Here is an 18889-nt window from a genome sequence, read left to right as displayed (position 1 = left end):
ATTTTAATACAAACCCCTACCGGTGCGGCCATTATTGAAAGAGGATAAATTGGGATCGCTTGCAAGACAGATTTCACCAAGACGATTCTACCTGCAATGTTTAAGGCTCTGAAGGCCCAGTTTGCAACCTTTGCGTTCAATTTATCCAAGACACCCTGCCAATTCTTCATTTTTTTTGAGGTAAGGTCTAGAAGATTACCTAAATACCTCGTAGGTAATTCCCCTCGTCTGAAGCCCAAAAGTCTGGTGAGATGGTTTCTTACCTGATCTGTTGTGTTGAATATGAAGATACACAATTTGTCCCTGTTGATTTCCAAGCCAGATGCCTCCGCAAAGAGATCCAGAATTCTTCTGATATGTCTGACTTCTTTGACTGTTGGTTCTCCAAAAAGCATAATGTCATCCACGAATTGTTGGTGGGTTAAGGGCAGATGATTCCCCCAAAGCTTGAGACCCTTCAACCTGTTTGCCTCTCTTTCTTGTTTAATAAAGCAACCCAAAACTTCAGCTGCAAGGATGAACAGAAAAGGGGATAGAGGATCTCCTTGTCTAATTCCACGAGAAGCATTAAAAGTTTTCGTTGGAGTTCCATTGACCAGGATGGAGAAATTCGGAGAGGAGATCAGATTATGGATCCAGGCAATCCACCTCTTATTAAACCCAAAGCTCTCTAGGACTTTGCCCAGGTAATTCCAATTCAATCGGTCATAAGCCTTAGACAGGTCCAGCTTGATCAGCATGCCTTTTTGATTTTTAACCTTACGAGAGTGCAAAACTTCCTGAGTTACAACCAGACCATCAAGGATCTGTCTCCCTTCAACAAAACCAGTTTGTTCTGTAGATATAAGCTGGTCTAGAAGGGGTTTTAATCTCCTAGCTATCAGGGACATTACAATCTTGTAAATGACATTGCATAATGCTATTGGCCTAAAGCCATTTGCATCCTCTAAATTCTCACCTTTAGGAATTAAAGCAAAAAAGGTAGCGTTGAGAGCTGGCCACACCTTTTGATTCCTTCTTGATTCTTCAACCAGATCAAGGATCTCTCCCCCCAAGAAATGCCATCCCGCCTGGTAAAAGTCAACCGTGAAGCCATCTGGTCCCGGGGCAGTACCCTTCTTCATTGCTTTCACCGTCTCTTCTACCTCTTCAAGAGTCGCAGCTCTCATTAGAGCCTTATTTTGGTCTTCAGTGACAAGGCTGGGGATGGCCGAGCAGATTTCCTGAATGGCTCTAGATCTATCAACCTGTGGTTCAGACAATATTTCTTTATGGTGATCCACAAGAACCTGTTCTATCTCTTCTTGCTCCACCACTCTATTACCATTCCTATCCTTCATGGATAGGATTCTGTTCCTCTGTCTATGTTTAATCATTGCCTGATGGAAGAATTTAGTGTTTCGTTCTCCCTCCCTTAGCCATTTTATTTCGAGATTTCTGTCTCCATAGAACCTCCTCCTGCTTTCGTCTTTCTTCTAATTTCCCCAGGATGACCCCTTCTTTGTTGATGCTATCCTCTGTCCTGCCTTCCAGAATCATCTTTTGCTGAATGCTTTCCATTTCTCCTTCTAGTTTTTGTTTATCCTCAAAGATGTTTCCAAACTCTTCTTTGTTCCATTTTTTTATTTTACCCTTCAGCTCTTTCAGTTTTAATTGGAACGTATGCATTTTTCCTTTACCTTGCACAGAAGACTGTCGCCACCATTCCTCGACTTTCTTTATAAATTCTGGGTCCCTCAACCAGAAAGATTCAAACCGAAAAGGTCTCCTCCCACGATTCTTTTTAATGTCAAGCTCTAATCTAATCGGCCAGTGATCAGACCCCAAGGAGGGTATAATCTTTGCTTCTACAAAAATGTCTTTATTCATAATATCTTCTGAAACTAGGAATCTGTCCAGCCTAGATGCGATTTGGTTTTTACCTCCTCTCCTGTTATTCCAGGTAAAGATCCCATTGATAGTCTGAATGTCGACTAGTCTTAAATCCTCTATCATCTCATTGAATCTATCCATGATTTGGTCCACCGTCCTCACCCCTCCTTTTTTCTCGTCCAAGGATCTGATTAAGTTAAAGTCACCCCCTATGATCCAGGCAGCTTTAGGATACAGTCTACGGATACCTTTCATGCTTGCTATGAAGTTTTCTTTTTCACCCAAGGAGGAGGGGCCATAAACCCCTGAAACAACAACCTGCTCCTTGGTTCCCACTATCCTACCTTGACCAGTAAGGATTCTACTCATACTAGTCCATCTATCCAGGATGATATCATTAGGGTTCCACAAAATTGCTATACCGCCTGCAGATCCGATAGCATCCAACCCCATCACTTCGTAATGAAGATTATTTTTTCCTATAATACCCTCAAGCTGTTGAGTCGATATTTTAGTCTCTTGCAAAATCATAATGCTAGGTTTCTCTTTTTTCAACTTGTCTTTCATGTACCTTTGTTTGCCCTTACTGTTTAAACCTCTAATATTCCAGTTGATAACAATCATTTAAAACTTTTGATAGGAGGGGAAAAAAACCTCTGACAGAGGTATCACTTTACCTGAATTGATCAACTCTTCTCCCACCGTTTGGATGGTTTCATTCATTGTCTTACGACCCCTCTTTCTACTATTTTTGCCAGAGCTGTCCACTCCCATCGATTCTGTCCCTTGATCATTTCCAGTCATCACCTGCTTGACTATATTCTCTCCTTTTTTCTCCTTATATTTCTGAAATACTTCCTTGTACAACTGTTTTTGTTTTTCAGGTATGAATCTTCTATCAAGGTATTTCCATTCTTGAAGAAGCCTTTTCATTATTCTCTCTTCCTCAACCTCATTTTCTGTCTGGTTCTCCACCTCCATTTGTGATTGCATTGCGGTATCTTCCGGCTGCTTCTCTGTTCGTTCTCCATCAGTTTTCCCTTGGTCTACTTCCTTTCCTTTACCTTCCTTTACTATTTCCATTGGGCTATTCCCAGGGTCCTCATCATCCTCTAAATTTACTTCATAATCCTCACTACCCTCCTGTAGTACCTGAAATTTGTTCTGGCTTGACATTTGAGCTGGTTTCCTCTGAGGTTGCGATCTGGGGCCCTCCTTGTTTTTCCTACGTCTTCTAGTGACCTGCTGAAAACCCTCAGACCCTTCCTCCTGGTTTTTCTTTGTTTCTCCCTCATTGTTCAACGGGCATTGCCTGTATAAATGGCCGTATTCATGACAGTTTCGGCATCTGAAAGGGATGTGTTCGTAATCTATTGGCTGATCCCAAACCTCATCATGATATTCCATCTCAATGCTATCAGGAAGGGGTTCTGCCAAATTCATGTATACACAGATTCTTGCGAAGGCGTTATACTTACCCCGTTTTGTAGCCTCTGCAGCCTTAACAAAACTCCCGATTGTGTTGCCGATTCCTTCTAATATTTCAGGGTCCCAGCATTCATCGGGCAATCCAAAAAGCCTGACCCAGATTGGCGCCTCCAGCAACTTTTCTTTTTCTGGGTTATATCGTTCCTCCCAGTATTTCATGAACAGACCTGCATTGTTCAAAAAATATGGTCCTTCTTCGAATATCCTGTTCTTGTCTTCCACATTCGTGAAGATTGCTGTGAAAAATCCCTTGGCTCCCAGTTTCAGATCAATATGACCTCGGGGTTTCCATTTCTGGTCAATCCATCGAAGTAGCTCCTTCTCCGAAGGCCAATAACCAATGAATTTACAAATCAAGGCATGGTCCTTCATATAGCAGTTGTATTCCTCCAGTTTGTTACAAGGGATGACATATCGTGGTTTTTTTTTAGCCCGCGGTAGACATTTCCCTTTCATCCGTTTCTGCCATAGATTACCCATGACTGGAACATGACTGTCCATCTGGGCGTGCCTCATTCCACTTCCGCTATTTTCCCCAGTTACAACATTCTTGAAGGAGGGGATCTCTCCCCCCCCCTTCGGCTCTTCCATTTCCTCTCAGTGCCTGTCACTCTGTTGTTATCTTGGCCCAATAAGTGAGAAAGAACCGCCGTAATCGGGTCAGCCCCTCCTGCCTTGTCCGCTTCCCTAACTTTTCGTTTTCAGCCTTGCTCGCGTGACTCCAGCAGAGTCCTCTGGTCAGGCCCTTCTGAGGCGGCTCCTGCAAACCCTAGCAGAGCGCATCGTACCCTTCATCTCAAATTTTTTTTCATGAGGTAGATTGCATCCACAAAAACTTATTAGAGGTGCACTAAGTGAAAGTGTTCCAAGACGATCCAGAAATTCTGGAGGAGAAAGAATTATTGTAACAAGGAAGGATACCAAAAAGCTATGTGTCAGACACAGAAAGAACCCATGAAGAAACCAGCTGGTGAAGATATTCCACAAGCGAATCTGCCACAGGGAGATGACCCATTCACTTTTTTAAGTAAGATATGGTTTTAATAGATATAGTCACTTGTGATGGCCACAGTTTGTAAATCATGTGTTGTGAATAATTGTAAAAGCAATGACATGTTTTCCATAGCTTACTAAAGAAACAGTGATGTTTTGGAATTTTGTGAGTAGTTTGGGTATTAGTTTCTATTATGTAAAACTTGACCAAAGAGTGTGTGTTATAAACTCTTGGCAAGTGTGGGGTTGATTGAGTCATGTGTGGTTTATATGTGATTGCAAAGAATGTACTAGATTTGCATGCAATGCATATGATTGAAAGTGTGGTTTGGCAAGGACATAAGAAGTGTGTTGGACGTGTTCATGCTTTTGGCAGTCCAAAAGCTCTTTAAGTGGGGAGGAATGATCCAGGAGGATCCCAAAGTACAAGTGGCCTTGAAAATAGCTCAAAAATAAAATTTATCAGATGGAAGTGAAACTAAAACCAAATAGTAGTGCTTGTTACCCTGATTCCAATGGTGCGAGCGACACTCAAATCTAAGTTTGTATGGATGAGATAGGGCTGTTCAAATTTGTGGTCAAAGTGGACAAGTTATAGGCTTAAGAAGGCTACAATTTGAGCAAAACTGGCACATGGAATCTGGTTCCCGAGGACGGGTGAAATTGTGGGACGGTTAATTGGTCATATATGCCTTATTTTCCAATCGGTGAATTTTAACTAATAAGCTTTATATATATATATATATATATATATATATATATATATAGATATATATATAAACAAAAAACAAAAAAGGGGGGCGGGCAATGGTTCAAATAATATGTAATATGGTTGGGTTGGCACCGCGTGGAGCCTAACCTTCCCACCAAACTATACCATATAATATTACAATTGTGGATTTATTGCAAACCAAACCATACAATATAATATTACAATGGTTACAATGGTAGATTGATTGCAAACGGTCACATGCTATTTCAAAAAACATGCAAACACCATATCAAAACAATATTCCATTGTGGGGTGACGATAGGGTTTGAACCCTTGACCTCCCTACCATGGTGCCTATACCTTAACCAAAGCCCCAACAAAATGATGTTGGAATGTTAAAATACATATAAACTTGACTTTTCATTTGCACGGGAGAGAGCAGCGGACCAGCAGAGCAGCTAGGGGCGGAACCTTGCCTAAGGGAATCTTGGGGTATCAAAAATATTGCTTGGGGTGTAGAAGGTGACATTGTCAGAATTTGATGAATTGATAGTCATTTTTTAATGTTTTCGTGCTAGGAATTCAGTGGCGATGTCAGTTTTAGTATTTGGGCTCTCAATTTTCAGGCCATCTTCCATATTGGAGGTATAAGGGTCATTTAGGTAAAATTTCTTGTACTTGATTTCTTTTATGTCACTTAATGAAAGAAGGCCTCCCCACTATTGGGCAAGGCCTAGAGATGTAACCCACATTAGGTGAACTCTGTATCAAATTGTGTGTCATTGATCTTATTCTTGCTTATGTTTTTTTCCACTTCATGTTTATGTGGTTTTAATTTCCTTGGTTAACATGCTCTGTTATATGTAACTCTAAGTGCATCGTTGAAGTTAAAAGATCTGGATCACTAGGTGTCCTTAATATATATAGGAGACAAGGTAGGTATAATTATAATAAAATGGGACCATAAGGGCTTTTGGCCTACATAACAATATAACAATAAAAATGTAGTCACTCAATATCTAGGGCTTATAAGGGATTTTAGGGTTAAAATGGGACTTCTATTAGGATTAACATTGGATAACCCTCCATATTTAAGCATGGTAAGTGTTGGATTGAGGGGACTTCACTAAGGTTCAGCGTTAATTAGCCAAACAAATCCCTACACTACTCGCCCTTTCGGAATCAACCTGCGGAGCACGGATCGAAGTCTCACCTGAAGCAGTATCGGGGGATGTTGGAACCAAGTTTCCGCACCCTAAGATGGTTGTGATGTCATTTGAATTCTTCTATCCATGCCTTTGTGCAAGTGATCCCATTCTAGGGCTTGTAAGACAAATCCTCTATTCCAGTTTTCAATACCTTTGTGAAAGTATATGATCGGCCTTCGTGCAGCCCTAACCTGGGGCTTAGGTACTTTCACATTGTTATGGGAGTGCGTCGTGTAGATTCCTTAATTACCCTAATTGATTTGCTTATCTTGTTGAATACTTAAAGTTATCACCATGTAATCAGATATTCATAATTGCATTTAATTATTCAATGTAACTGTATTCATTCACACATCATGGAAGCATCATAAAGGAAATTCATACACAAAATATCCAAACCCATCAACAGAACAAATACACAAAAATTGCAGAATAACTCCTTTTATTAATATCTTCCAAGTGTTATATACTTTGTTCACCCTGCGCACACAGCTGCAGGGGTCTGCGCACTCAGCTGTAGACTTCTACCCTAGGCCTCTGTGCACTCAGCTGCAGAGCCTCTACCTACACTACAAACCAAGATTTAGACTTCTTGCTCTAAGGCTATGACTCTCTTACATCTTGTCTCTCCAACTACTTATAGTTTACCTCTTTTTATACAATCTCGTGGTGTGCGGACCATGGGTAGATCTCTTACATCCGACTTTACTTTACAAAACTAAGGGTAGACTACCCTTTATGACACATAACACCTTCGTACTCCACGACCACAAAATGAGGAGTCTTTACAATAATATTACAAAAATTGACTTAAACATGGGATTTTAGCCCCAAAACTTCCTGTTGTGGAGGTAAATCCCCTCTGCGGACAGAGGTGATCCCTACTATCCCAAATGGGGTCTAGCAACAATCAAACAACGCTAACACGCAGGTTCCTAAATGCAAATCAAAGACCGATGATGAGGGCCTACCTGGATTCCAATGCTAGTACTTGTAGAAGAGTCGTCGCTCTCGTTCCTTTGCTCCGGCTAGTCACAATCCCCACGATCCTCGTGAATAGACACCTGCAAATGCAAAGAACGACACAAATACAAGCATAAAATCCAATAGATGCAACTATATATCAGTCAGAAAAGATATAACTCATTCATCATTACAAAGACAATAAGAGTGGAACCATAATGATAGTCGTCTATTATTGATAAACAACAAAGAAGAATACAACCATAGTTCTGACGTCAAATCCTCCTTTGGCTGGGTGATCAGTAGCACATGCCTTGCAAAGCTTGTTGGGAATGTGGAACAAGCCTCTCTCTCCTTGGTTACTTGAACAAGAATCTCCTCACTTTAGATTTAGCTTCATGGGAATGAAGAAGGCTTCTTGTAGCATGAACTTAGCAATTCTCAGACTTTGGGACTTAGAATTTGGAACTTGGAGACTAACTTGTCAAAGGCAAAAGGACAAGCTTTTATAGATAGAGGAGAAGGAGTTAGGGTCATCCACAAGATTCATGGGATTGGCTTTATCACTAAGAAGCTTCCATGAGAGGTGGAGAACTACTTCCCTTCTATGAAGATTCGAAGCCCAACTGAACTAACTCAAGATGGAATCAGTTCATGAATAGGTTAGGAAGAACCTTCGTAAGTTTGTTTGTTAAAAACTTTACCCAACTGGGCTGGCGCGAGTGCGACTCTGAGACAGAGCGCCAGATGGTGCACCCTCTTTGGAGGATTTCCCCCATTGGCGCGAGTGATACACAGTGGAACCGCACCAATGGAAAAAGGGCTATTTTTATGGGTATTTTGCAGAAGGTGTCTTCAGGGCATAAGAAGTACATACTCAAGGGGATACAATGCAAGTGTTTTCAGGTTATGTCACTTCTCACAGGTCCCAGAATAAGTCCTCCAATGTGCAGGAGAAGGGGTAACAGGGACGGTGACAAATTACTGTGTAACAGATGCCCCCTAAAGCATGAAGCCTGAGAGAGAGAGAGGGGTGAAATTCTTTATAGGAACATGGCCAACTGAAAACACTGCTGCCGGAGAACCTGCATGAAGAAGTACAACTGATATCTCAAGTACATGACGTATGTGGTATGGGCGCAACCATCCATAGCAGAGTACATAAAAATCCAGATCCAAGGTATGGGCACAGCCATCCAGTAAGGATCGATAAGTAGACTCAAGCATGGTCGCAACCATCTAGTGAATGAGTCATGTAATGATCATAATAATCCACAAAATCGCAACCTAGATCTCAACAGACAAAATCCAGGGTCTTGCGCTCTATCTCAACCCGAACAAAGTACAAGTTCAAGCATGTGACTATGGGAGTCGAATTCGAACATGCAAGAACATCATCTGATTACCAGTCAATGATGAAAACTGTTAACAGACACGAGAGGTACCACCAATAATGACAATGGTCCTCAAGGTACTATAGGTACAATCTACGGCATGCGAATCAGTGAGCTGGCGTCGAACACCCGTAGAATCATTCGATCGGAGGCCAGTGATGAAAACCTCGTGTCAAACACAAAGAACCTACCATTGAGGCATGCAGGGTCTAAGGCACCTGAAGGGAGTCTCTAGGTCAACTTCCTGGATAATGAGCTGAAGTCGACAGGAAGTGACCTTGATCGAAGGTGGGCCATAATGTTTCCCACATCAACGACACGAGATAGAGAAGGATAAGATGTTTTATGTGAGGTATCAGAGGGAGGTTGAGTATTCTGCAGAGGTAAACTTCTCTTGAACATATTGGCGGCACGACAATGGACTTGGTAGTATTTGACATCAAATGATCAAGGGTCATGGTGACGAGGTAATGAGCAGATGAGAGGTCAAATAGGATAACCCAAACCCATGGAGGCAAGTGTAAAAACAAGATGAGATGTCCCCACCCAGACACGAATGTACATAAGTGCCATGCTCAAGAGCGACATACTGCCAACACGACAATGATTCTAGCTCTATTTTCCCCACCATTTCCGGTGAGTACCCCAGTTATTTTTATCAACAAGCTTGACGGCGATAGCATATGCTTGTGAGCGTAATTTCGACGGAACCTGTTAGCTACCTATGCCAATAGGTTTCATCTTTCATGATTGGCAAGAAAGTTCCAAATATGCTCTACTTTGGCGATGCAAAGATCTCATATTTTTGTGGAAAACACCTATCTATGGTTTGATGCTGTCCTACTTCTGAATGGGTGATCCAACAGTCTAAGCTGGGTCATGCCATATTTCAATTTTTGTTATAGATTAGAGAAAGAAATCTGTCCAAACTGTTCAATCTTGGCAGATTAGTAGTTAGGTAGAGAATAAAGGTTCCCAACTGCTTAATCTGGGGCCTTGGAAGTAATAAGGATAGTTCTAGATAGGAAATCAAAAGAAAATGCAAAAAGGGAAGAAAAGAAAAAAGAAATTGAGGGTTTGCTAGTTTAAGTGCACCCTCCCTGAAGTAATAAAAAATGCTAGGCAATAAGATGGGTAGGTAGTGGGGTTGCAGAAGCATGTTTTCTCTCATATTGCTGGCCTAGGCAAAGGAAACCCATGGTGGCCAGAGCAGATTCTCTTATTCAGCATTTTGGTGGTATCAAAGTGAAGCATGTCTAACCTCCCAAACATTCCCTATCAAACTCCTTACTAACATCCCAATATCACTTTTGTTATATAACAGAACCACATTTCTTGTGTAAAAATCTTTTCATTTTGATCTACTCTCAAAACTAAGTTTGTTCCCTAACAACTTAGTGTCTACTACCTATCATCTATATCTCCTTCCCATATTAACTACTAACCATATTATTACTTAATTCCCTATGTTCCCCTTTTCCCTATTATTATATCATGATTGTATATAAAAAGCCCCAAAGTATATATTCCCCCTTCCCTAGGCAATATAGCCTTATAGCTTCAAAGGTCGGAGAGCCAAGAGATTTAAGCGCAATAGTCAAAATAGCGCCAAAAGCAAAGTCTCGGGATTAAATCAAGATCTGCTTGGTTTAACAGCCCTAACCCCATTTTGCAAATAAATATCAATTAACCCATTTGGCTTATAAATCATCGCAAAACCAAAATTTCGTTGATATCCAAAGTCCCGCCCGGGCGCGCCTTTCCATAAAAATTAATTGTTTATGCCCACGCCCTGCCGTATTTCCCGATCATGTCTGCTCCCCGTCGACCGTCGGATATGGGCCCCCCCATCCGTCGGCTCCCTGCGATATCGAGCTGCCTCCGATGCCGGTACTTTAGCGCGCGAAAATGTCAAAATGATGACGTAGGGCGCTGGCCACGCGTCTCAATTTGATTGTATCAGGCGGCCTCCTGCCAAAACCATGCCCCTACCTTAAGCGGTCCGATATTACCGCTTACCACCTTCTGTTTACCGCCCGCCAAGTCGCCCCTACGTCACCTCCGCGTCATTGCCGAGTCAGCACCACATCAGCGCCCGACCCGCCATTGCTCCGAGCTGTCTGCCACGTCACCAGTCCACGTGGACCACTCACAGGCCACCATGTCATCATTTCGTACCTGACCCCACCTATGACATCATGCTGACGTCATCCAACAAAAGGCGCCAAAGGCCAAATTTTCCATATTTTTTCCCAAAATCACGTTTTTTCGCATTTTTCACCAAAAAAAAAACTATTGTGCCTCCTGCATGAAAATTTACGACGTTCTCGCTGCCAACTTGCAGAGATTGATTTCTGAGCCGTGGCCGCCAAGAATTCAGCTTGGAAAAGCCTCCACCCATCGCACCGTGACCAGGTATTTACCAATTCTTCTTGCGCCTGGTTCAGTTTGTTCTTCACTGTAAAAAAAACGCCCGGAACTGCCATTTTCTCCTGAAAATCAAGCTTCCTCGTCCTGCAAGTGACTCAATTTCTTCCAAGAGTGACCAATTGTGCCCCTTTTACACTAGAACTGCCCTGTTTTCGCTATATATCCTTTTTACCTCAATTCGCCGCGCAAGGTCGCATTTGCTCACACTCCTAAGTGAAATTCTGCTTAAAGAGCACCAAAGACATGGAGACACCAGTAGCTCTAAGCGTTGCACCTTTAAATGCCCCACACAGAGAGCTAGAATGGCTGCCCCTGGCTGATAGAGACTACCAGATGGCAGAGGTAATCCCAGCTGACAACAGATACCATATTAATCTAATCAATGAGTTAAAAGCCAGACATCTCAATGGAACTGATATTCTAGGGATTTGGGACTCCTATTTGCCCATCTTCAAACTTCCTCAAGTCAATGTCTTCCCAGATTTAATCCATCAATGTAGTGCCAACTACGATCCAAATCAGAGAGCTGTCCTTAGTCCCTCAGGCTTAGTCTTGTTCTATGTTACCCCTAAGGCTATAAATCAAATGCTGCACTTCCACACTGCAAAGCCATTGACTCCTCTGTCCATGATGCACTTGATAGACCAAGGAGGCAAACTGTCCAGTGCCCAAATCGCAAAGATTAATCAACTATTCATTCAATCAGGCTCTCAGACTGAGAGGTCTCCTCCTATTTCACACGTATATCTCAATGAGTTGAGCAATATTCTTGTGGATATGATCAGTTATATCCTGGGTTACAATTCAACTGAGTATGTTGATGAAACCATTCTGGTTATGATGTCTGTTTTCTCCCCTGGAAAGCCTCTTTCGGTTCACTATGATTATGCTACATTCATTGCCAACAAAATTCACGAGCAATTGATGAATTTAGAGAGGGAAAGGGTGTTTAGATACACTTCTTACATCTATCACTTGTTCCTATTTAATCAGCCCGACAGCTTCCCTGTTACTCTCAAGAAGTTTGATGCCCAGGGGAACCAAAGGTCTGTGGTATTTTGGTCTTCAATCTTTCATAACACATCTTTTTCACCATATAGCTACTGTGAATTCATAGACCTTTTCATCCATCTAGCCATGTCCTTGCTGTTGAGTTCTCCTCCTCCGAGATTGATAGATGAGATGCAAAGAATCCTCCAGCTCTCAAAGGCCTATAGCATTGGGGATTGGTACTTCTACCAACACCATACAGTGATCAGGATATATGGTTGTGAGTTAGCCCCATACAGGCTACCAAGATATGTCCCTATGAGACTTTTTGCCCTAGAATATTTCAGACAGTTTGGAAATGCAGACATGATCCATTTCCACAGCAAAAATAAAAAGGCACAGCTCAAAGTCAAAAACCAGCTAGGCCCATTTATTTATAACTAAAGAGAAGAGGCATGGCAAGAAGCAGATAAGATCCTGAAGTGCCTCGAGTTGCAAACCAGTTTCCTCTGGTTACCCTATGACCCCAATCACTTCATTAGTCTTAGAAGGGTCAAATATAAATTGGCTAGCTATGATCATCTCAGGTTACCACATATTGAAAAATATGTAAATCAATTAGAATGGAAAGAGGGCACCCTAGAAGAGGAAAATTCTAAAGAGGAAATAGCACAAAAAGCTGCAAAGAAACTTGAGAAGGAAGCTGACTTGGAATATTGTGGACAGGTTTCTTCTTTTCCTCATACTCAAGTTGGAGCAGCTGCCTCATCTTCTACAGCTCCCCAGCAAGTAGCTCAAACCACTACTCTAGCAGCTAGCACAGATAAGGAGAAAGAAATAGAGCAGGAGCAGACACTCCCAACAGCAGAACAGCAGAAAGAACAAATAGAACAGCAAGAAGAAATGGCTGAGGTCCCTGCACCCACAGAGCAACAAGTTCAAGAAAGTGTGCCTTTAAGGCAGGAAATAGCAGTGGAGACCTCGGTGCTCCAAACCCCGATAAATGAAGAGAGAGCCAGGAAGAGGGACAGACAGCAAGAAACTCCCCTTACTACATCAACAAGTCAACAAGGGGAGAAAAGGCAAAGGCTAAACCCTTTCTCTGAAGAAGAGATGCCTATTGGACCATCCATGGGTATGGGCCCCCCTAGTACTGAAGCATCAGCCAGTTCTTTCCAGCAGGAACAAGAGAGACCACTTGGAGGAGAGGTCAGCTCCTCAAGCCAGCAAAAGAAGGCATAATCTGGAATCAAAAAGCAATTTATGGATATAAAAGCTAGGAATGTGCCAGTTAGGTTCCAACTTTACAATCATTTGCTCAAAATGGCTCCCACCAATCAACAGAGGCTCATGTCAGCATATGACATTACAGAGGAGAAGATGACTATGAGCCATTTCATGCCTACCATGCTGCAGCCACAGTCAGCTGCAGATTACATCAAAACCGACCTAGAAGTGTTTGCAAAAGACATCCACCCAATGCATCAAATAGAGCTTCATAAGCAAACGGGTGAGATGGTCTACTCTACTTTTGCAGATAAAACACTTCTAGCGCACAAATTGCAGAATTCTCTCCATAATACTACTGCCCAACTAGAATTGGAGAAAGCTTCTTCTCAAGCCAAAGACAACATGATTAAGTCTTTGGAAGATATCATCATAGAGCTTGGGCATGACCCAAGTGATCCCAAAGCTGTGCAGGCGCTAATGAAGAAAAAAGATGAAGATATATCAGCTTTGAGGAAGATGGTCAAACTTCCAGCAACCCTTCACCCCCAAACAGAAGATGTTGCTCAGCAGAGAAAGGATCAAGATGTAGTGGCCATGCTGTTGACCTTACACAAACGATTGGTAGAAACAGAGGGTGCATTAGAGGCAGCCCTGAAACAAAAAGAAGGAGAGCAGATCCCTCAGCCCTCTCAGCCAGTAATAAATCTTGAGGAGCCTCCTCAAATTATAAGTCCTCCCCTGGTACAAACAGCAGAAGCAAGTGCCTCAATTGCTGAACCTCAGGCCGCAGAAAAAGAAACAGCAGCAGAACAAGTGCCTGGCCTTAGCATGCAAGATATGATGAAGGAGCTGCAGGCTCTTGAAGCACAGATGACTGAGCTGAAGGATGCTAAAGGAAAACTGACCCAGCTGGAGGAGAAATATGACAAATCTAAGCAGCAAGTGGCAGAAAGGACCAGGGAAGTTAGGGCACTAGAAAGAAGGATCAAAGAGCTTGAAAAGGAGCTGACCATGAGCAGGGTCATAACTGAGGTCAAGAAGGTCCTATGGGCTAAGATTGGCCAGTCAATCACAGATCAGTGGCAATACATAGAGACAATTCATGGTCAAATGAATCTGCTGAACAGGGCTCATGATGAAAATCAAAGGGCCAGAGCCTCTCTAGGAAGTATGCCTGATATTGCTACCAGGATGATCAATGTCCTGAATAATAGAATTGGCCTTCAATTGGCAACAATGGGTATCAGGGATAGGACTGATACAATTTTGTTAATCAAAAGGGTCCTTACCCTCAGAAACTATGTGCAGACATTAGAAAGAAAGTGCCAAGATATTCAAGTAGAGGTCAATGCTTTTGCCACCAAAATCACAGCATAACATGGCAGAGGGCTTCCCAGCCTAGTGACCAGTGCAGGAAGACTGTTGCCCGATGAGCAGTATGCTAAAAGGGTCAACAATTATGTAGCCAATCAGTTGACAGCTACAGCAAGCAGTCCAGAAGGAGCTGGGCCACCATCAGGGCAAGAGATTTATGATAAATTAGAGAATTTATTCTACATTGAACATGAAATTAAGCACCTTTTTGAAGTGCCCCCTAATTATTATAAGTATACAGAGGCAGATGAGACCTTAATCAAGATGCAGAGACATCAAATGCCCACTGAAGAGTGGTGGACAAATATGATTAAAACTTTGCTTTAAATCAAGTTTAAATTTTGGTCTAAAAGTTTATTCACAGCAACAGGAAAACAGTTGGATGAGGTGGACATTGGCTATGCACAGCTTGAGCATCATAGATGAGCTGTCCGAATACAGCAGTGCCCTGATGCGACAGCATAAAGGAAAAAACAATCGGAATCGCCGCAAAGGAGTTCGGCTGGCCCATAAGCCCAAAAGTCAAGAATTTCTGACAAACAACAAACATCTGTTGTATATTTATTTAAGTAGCTTTAATATTGTAGCAAATATCTTAGAAAGTTGGTAAGAGCAGTTATTGTGCAATAACTCATTGTAGAGATATTTTTGTGATATTTTGTATATATGCACCCCCGCATAGCTTATTGGGGGTTGTTATTGCTTAATTGTTCAAGAGAACTCGGTTGTATATCCTCTGAGAGATATAATGCAAAGGAGCTGTTGGTTTCCAAAAATCGGTTTGGCTTGGACGTGCTGTGATGAAACTATTGACTGCTGCAGGATTCTCGTGTTATGGCGTGATACAATAAGTGTTTTCTAACTATATTTGTGTTTCATTTCTTGCATAATCTATCAATGATGTAGGGTGATTAATCTTGGTAGAAAAGAAAAAGAATAGTTCAGGATTTGTTAATTAAAAACACCCTAAACTCAATCTTTACTACTAAATATGTTTTCTCCAGGGTTAGCTGCAACTATGGAATTCTTAAATGCTCCTATTTGCTCTAATCACATGATAAGTCTTTATTCAGTAATTCTCTCTTGCTGCTGATTAGGATTTGTCCCTTATTCCCTGTTGCACCGTGAAAGAATTCTTGACTGCCTTTACTAGTGTAATCTATACTGTTTCTTTTCTAAAAAATCAAAGTTTGTATCATGAATACCCATCTAGCCTTGTAGTGAACCTCTCTTTATCACAGATTTCAAATGCTTTTCATTTCTAGACTCCACATGCCCAATGGACTGAACTCTCTTTAATACTTGCATGCCCTTCTTTGAACAATCGCTGACGACCAAAAATTCAAACAAAACTCTCACCTCATAACTAGCCTAAAACCTTCAAAAAACAAAGTTAAATCTAAAAAGAGAGAGCCCTCTCTGATTACAGGTAGGCTAGAACCTGTAATCCAAGGCTTGGTTAGTGGTTACCCCGGCTGTATTCCCTCAAGAGTCAAAGGGAACAACCTGGGTGTTAACATAAATGGCGACTCCGCTGGGGACAAACCCAATTCATGAACCCCTGTTTGATTCTTAATACTGTAGATAAAGCCTGAGTGACAGGCAGACAGCCTTAGAAACTACCTCTGCTTTGCATTTGCAGGAGTATATAAAAGCTGCCTCAGTCAATCTTTATTCAGTCTTAAGTTCCATACAGTTGTTCTGTGCTTGATCAGTCCTTTTCAAAGATTAATATTTCTTAGAAAAATCTCCCAAAGAAAATCATAGAAGTTGGCTCCTAAGAAGAAAACCCATTATACAAGATCTAATCCAGATCCAAATCCATCACCTGAGTTCCAAAATCCAAACCTGATTCCAAGAATCCTTAAGAAACAAGAAGCAGAAGAGACTTTATCAGATTCAAGTTCTGAGGCAGGATTTCAAACTAATATTCCAACCCCTGCTAAGGTTTCTTTACATCCTCATACTACCATTCCACACTCTCCTAGTTCTTCATCCACTTCACAAAGTGTTTTTTCAACCCCTCCATTAACTGCACATACCCCTCTCATCCCCTTTCCTCCACTTGTCCCCTTCGTTCCTGTTATCCCTATTGTCCCACCAAACATGGCTAATAGATATGCTCCACTGCAGTTACCTGCCAATCCAGGACCTATGCCTCAAGATTATCAAACCAAGATATCATATTTTGATGGTACTGGCTCTTATTCAGCCCTTCAACATACTAAGAAAATGCAAGATTATTTTGAAAATTATGAGATAGATGATGATGGGGTTAGAATGAAAATTTTTGTGCAAAGTCTAACCGAAGATGTAAGATCATGGTTCAGGTCACTCCCAGCAAACTCCATAGGTGACCCCGAAGCCCTGTATCAAACCTTTATCAATAGATGGGAGAAGAAAAAGGATCCACTCCATATTTTATCTGAATACAATGCTATCAAAAGAGGTCCCCAAGAAACTGTCTTGGACTATTGTGCTCGATTCAACAATGTGTACAATGCTATTCCCCAAAATCTGAGACCCCCACCTGATCTGGCCCTATACACCTTTCCTGATGGGTTTGATTCAGATATGGCATACCAATTGATAGAAAGAGCTCCCCGAACTTTAGCTGAGATGCAAGATATAGCAGTTAGTGTAGAAGCCAACCTGATAGCTAAGAGAAATAGGACCAGAATTGAAAGAAAGACTACCTTCAAAGAAGAGCCTTCAGGCTTGGATCAGAAATTAGATGCAATAATCACTGGTATGCACAGATTAGGTGACAGAGTAGAATCAGTTGAGAGGAAATCATCATGGGAGGCACCACAGAATAATCCTATCAGGAATCCCAATTATAGAAGAAATCAAAATTCCAATGCTGGCAAGCCCAGCCCTGAACCAGATATTAGACCTCCTTTCCAAGAAAACTATGTTGAAGCATCCACTTCTACTGAGCAAATAGATGATACCCACATTAATTTGATGGGTCTGAACGATGAACAACAAGTTTTTCTGAGTCAAGAAGATCACAAGGATGATGACATTAATCAGTTCCAAACTAAATCAGGTGAATCATTTGACTTCAAACAAGGCTATGACACAGCTGTTTTTGAAGTTCATAAACAATACAAATTGAGAAGCAGAACTATAAACGTGACATAGCCTGAGAAAACAAAAGATAGCCAGCACGCCAAGAAGGTTATTATCACAGAGCCAATTGACAAAATTGATTCAATCACAAATGAAGTAACAATTGAAGATGTAACCCAAGCATATCCCTCAAATCAACAGCCATTGGCCACACCTCCTTTACAGCACAATCCAAGTAACACTTCTCAAAAGTTGAGCAAAAAAGATAAACCTCAAGATCAGATAGAAAGCCAAGAGGAAACCTCTAAAAAGTCAATTGACAAAGAAAAAGTTGTTAACCAGAACACCAAGATCCAATCTGAAAAACCTTTTGACTTAGAAGCTGAAATTGGTAAATTAAAGATAGCCATTCCTCTTTCAGAGCTAGCTAAACATAACATTTACAAACAACAAATCAAGAAGTCCCTTCAACTGACCCACAATAAAGATGATGTCAATGTGTTGGATGATACCCCAGAACTGCTTTTCGGTCCAGAAGTTGATGGAAAGACAGGAAGTACTGGAATCTTACCTTTTTATGTCAGCTTACATATTCATGATAAGATATTACACAATGCAATGTTTGATTCAGGCGCCTCTCATAACCTTATGCCTAAGTCAGTGATGGAGAGATTGAATCTAGACATCACAAGGCCATATAAAGACCTATTTTCATTTGACTCCAGCCAAGTTAAGTGTTTAGGCTTGATAAAAGATCTATGTGTTTCCCTTGTCCAATACCCAAATAAAACAATTTTAATGTATGTTGTGGTTGCTGACATCCCACCTAAATATGGAATGTTGTTATCAAGATCATGGGGAGCTAAACTCCAAGGTTCCCTACAATTGGACATGTCATATGCCACCATCTCTGTCTTTGGGCAACCAAAGAGGCTATACAGAGAAACACTCATGAAATACATGGTGAGCAGCAAAAAAAAACCTCAAAATTTCCCTATTTATGCAGTCCATTCTGACATAGATTCTTTCATTCTGTTCAATGATGATATAAGTCCAATACGTGATGACAAATCTGTCATAATTGAACAAGATCTGCATATGTATGAGCAATCAAATTCCCAAGAGACCGAGGTTAAGCAATCAATTGATGAGACTAGAAG

General features: G+C 41.4%; 1 protein-coding gene across 1 annotated transcript; it reads right to left on the bottom strand.

Annotated features, from left to right (window-relative positions):
* Nucleotides 1–1392: 1392 nt before the first annotated feature.
* LOC149256215 (uncharacterized) lies at nucleotides 1393–2325 on the bottom strand. The gene has a single exon (XM_089455268.1). It carries the CDS (start codon nucleotides 2323–2325, stop codon nucleotides 1393–1395), a length of 933 nt encoding a protein of 310 aa, XP_089311394.1.
* Nucleotides 2326–18889: the final 16564 nt, after the last annotated feature.

The sequence above is a fragment of the Pinus tabuliformis genome, chromosome 7 (assembly GCF_031772625.1).
Source record: "Pinus tabuliformis cultivar Carrire ecotype Pingquan chromosome 7, CPIR1, whole genome shotgun sequence".
Taxonomy (NCBI): Eukaryota; Viridiplantae; Streptophyta; class Pinopsida; order Pinales; family Pinaceae; genus Pinus; species Pinus tabuliformis.
This window is presented reverse-complemented; position numbering and strand designations above follow the sequence as displayed.

What these genes read in the sequence shown, in the direction of transcription:
- LOC149256215 (XM_089455268.1), bottom strand. Translation starts at nt 2,325, where the DNA reads ATGGGGTTGGATGCTATCGGATCTGCAGGCGGTATAGCAATTTTGTGG.